The sequence below is a fragment of the Merops nubicus genome, unplaced genomic scaffold, assembly GCF_000691845.1.
Source record: "Merops nubicus isolate BGI_N331 unplaced genomic scaffold, ASM69184v1 scaffold5439, whole genome shotgun sequence".
Lineage (NCBI taxonomy): Eukaryota > Metazoa > Chordata > Aves > Coraciiformes > Meropidae > Merops > Merops nubicus.
In genome coordinates this window covers 1-2586 of record NW_008628884.1, presented here as the reverse complement: position 1 = coordinate 2586, position 2586 = coordinate 1, and the positions used below count along the sequence as shown (strand labels likewise).

The 2586-nt window shown below is 40.5% G+C and overlaps 1 protein-coding gene across 1 annotated transcript; it reads right to left on the bottom strand.

Annotated features, from left to right (window-relative positions):
• Positions 1 to 552: 552 nt before the first annotated feature.
• MITD1 (MIT, microtubule interacting and transport, domain containing 1) lies at positions 553 to 2396 on the bottom strand. Its single transcript, XM_008946792.1, has 6 exons — positions 2300 to 2396; positions 2062 to 2198; positions 1893 to 1979; positions 1116 to 1231; positions 736 to 796; positions 553 to 648 (listed from the first exon to the last, which is right to left on the bottom strand). The coding sequence occupies exons 1-6, from the start codon at positions 2346 to 2348 to the stop codon at positions 553 to 555; spliced, it is 546 nt and encodes a 181-aa protein (XP_008945040.1). The 5' UTR covers positions 2349 to 2396.
• Between the last annotated feature and the right edge of the window lie 190 nt (positions 2397 to 2586).

Genomic DNA, 2586 nt, shown 5'->3' with positions numbered 1-2586 from the left:
CTAAAGCTGTTTTACTTCTCTAATCCATAAGTCTCTCTCCCTTATTCCCTTACTCTTTCCCCTTGGGAGGGGAGAGGGGTTAATAGAGAGCCTCTGTTAGAGGTCTGGGGGCAGCCCTGACCTCTGACATGCTGAGCCTGACCACGACAGCTGCTTATAAAAGAGGACGTGTAGCAGCTCAGCTTCAAATATTTGTGTGGTGGTCAAATAAAGATATACAGAATAAAAGACAAAGTTACTAGTAAATATAGAAATGACAGTAAAGAAGCCTTTGAGAGGTGGTATTGAGGGTCTGTTCTGAAATCAAGATCAAATTTAGACAAGGCCTGTATTAATTAAAATTACAGGAGAAGTACAGTGGAGGAATTGTACAGCTGTGTTTCCTCAGACTGAAGTCTCCAGTATACTCAAATCTATAGACTATAAAAGCTGTGCTGGATCAAGTACTTAGAAGAGTTGCTGCTGAAGGTGGACAGCTGGACTCAAGCAGCATCCTTCTAGTCTTACATTTTTATGCTTATAAAAACACTCATTAAAAGCAGTCACATCTGATCACATTTTCTTTGTATGTTTAGTATGAAAGACGTCCACTGTTGTTTCATGACAAGGTCGCAAGTCAAAGTCACAGTATCCAATGCTGAAATGACCCTGCAGAAATTGGCAGAATTGACATGGTGAACATAGGATGAGCTCTTCTACAGTGTAAATTAATTAAAGAGATCAAGGCATTCTTACCCGTGGTTTCTTAAAATAATCAAGACCTCTTCCAATCTTAATCATCCATCCATTGTTGAATCTGAAAAATTCCGTATGTGAAAACCATGAGTCCATTGAATTAAAAAAAAGCTATCTCCACGTAATGCACAAGCCCCTTGTTTCAATCAGTTATTTCCTAGTGTCACCAGTACTTGTACGAGCCAGGGAAGACACTGTTCTGCTTAAAGAGACATCTACATTCACAGTTAGAACACATGGAACTATGGAGGGCTGATTTTAACAACCGAGAACCACTGCCTTCCACTTTGTTAACCACAGCTGTAATTAGAAATTCTCTCAAAAGTTAGGGTTAAGTGTTTTGACTTAAAATAACTTATTGACTTTTTTATATCACCCACCTAATTTCTCGATCATGTATTGAAGACGAAAATGCAATATTCAATGTTACTCCATAATTCCTCAATGACTGTTGTATTTCTTCCAAGCCCCTTATCTGTTGACTCCTGCCACTGCTCTGTTAAAAGTAAAAATAATGTGGCAGGTTGTTTTTTTTATACCGTATATTCTACTTTTGGTCATTTCATCCTAAACTCACCAACAAAAGCTTTTAAATAATAACTTAAACCCAAAGAAAGTCACTTGGATTAAGGTAGATTTGCAGTTGTGAACACAGAATTAAAAGCAGATTACAGGTAGACTTGCTCAGGGACATGGAAGAGCTTACTCTCAGCCCCCTGAAACTAGGTATGTGTTACTACTTCAGCCAAAATAAAAGCAGTGATAATTTGAGAGTTTTCAGCTCATCGAAGCCTCTGAAGTGATAATTATATACAGCTATTGAAAGAGTAAAAAACAATGTGTCTCAACAGATGTTTTTGTTTTGATGACATTTTCTGCGGCAAAGCTTTCACAAAAGTATTTTTTCCCCTTAAGATCCTGCTTACCAAGAATTTTTTTAATTATCAGGAAACTCCAAACCTATGAAACAACTTATGTTCATCTATCATATTTTTACTTTGCTCTTCATCTGTGTTTTTTGCTGAAGTTGTCAGAGCCTCTATCTCTCAAGTACTAAATAATAATAAATCCAGATTTAAAAATAAATGTGTGTATACATATTTCCATGCGGCATCACCTGAGTACACAGAAATGGAAACCAAAATCTAGACACTTACTTCATCATAGGAAGTGAGGAGGTGAATTGTTTTCACTTTGCATGGCCCCTTAACTAGCATCTCGCAGAATCGTAGGAAGTTATACAACTGTAAAAGTTTTATTTAATTTAGTCACTTGGGATTTTTGTTGGATTTACATCTCTGCCAGTTACACCAAGTATCTACTTGCCTGATGAACATGCCTGATGTACGGGTCCTCCACCCAAACTTCAGAAACAATCTCAGTAAGGTACTCTCGGAAAAGCTTTTCGTAGCCAAAACCTGTTGCATTTTCCTCTATCCTGATTTGCTTATGGTATTTGCCATCTGAAAAGAAAAACGACATCATTTCTGTGTCAACCTCACCCATAAAACGTTCGCGTAAGGACAGGTATTTAAATGTGAACGGGGGCACGGCAGCTCCGTACCTTGTTTTTCTTTTTCAATGTGTTTTTTAATGTCTTCAGCTCTGGTCATGTACTCGGATATTTTCTGCCGGTAACGGTGCTTTTTCGCCTCGTCTTTCGTGGCTGTGGATCAAAAGCACACGGGCCGGTTCTCCTCGGGGCGGGGGCAGCGCGGGGAGACACCGGCAGTTTCGCTCGGCCTCCCCGGGAGGACGCGGAGCACGGGCGCCGGTCCTCGGCGCAGAGCCCGGCTCCCATCTGCCCAGAAGCACCCCTGGCCGGCGGCCTCCCACAGCAAATGGCCCCGA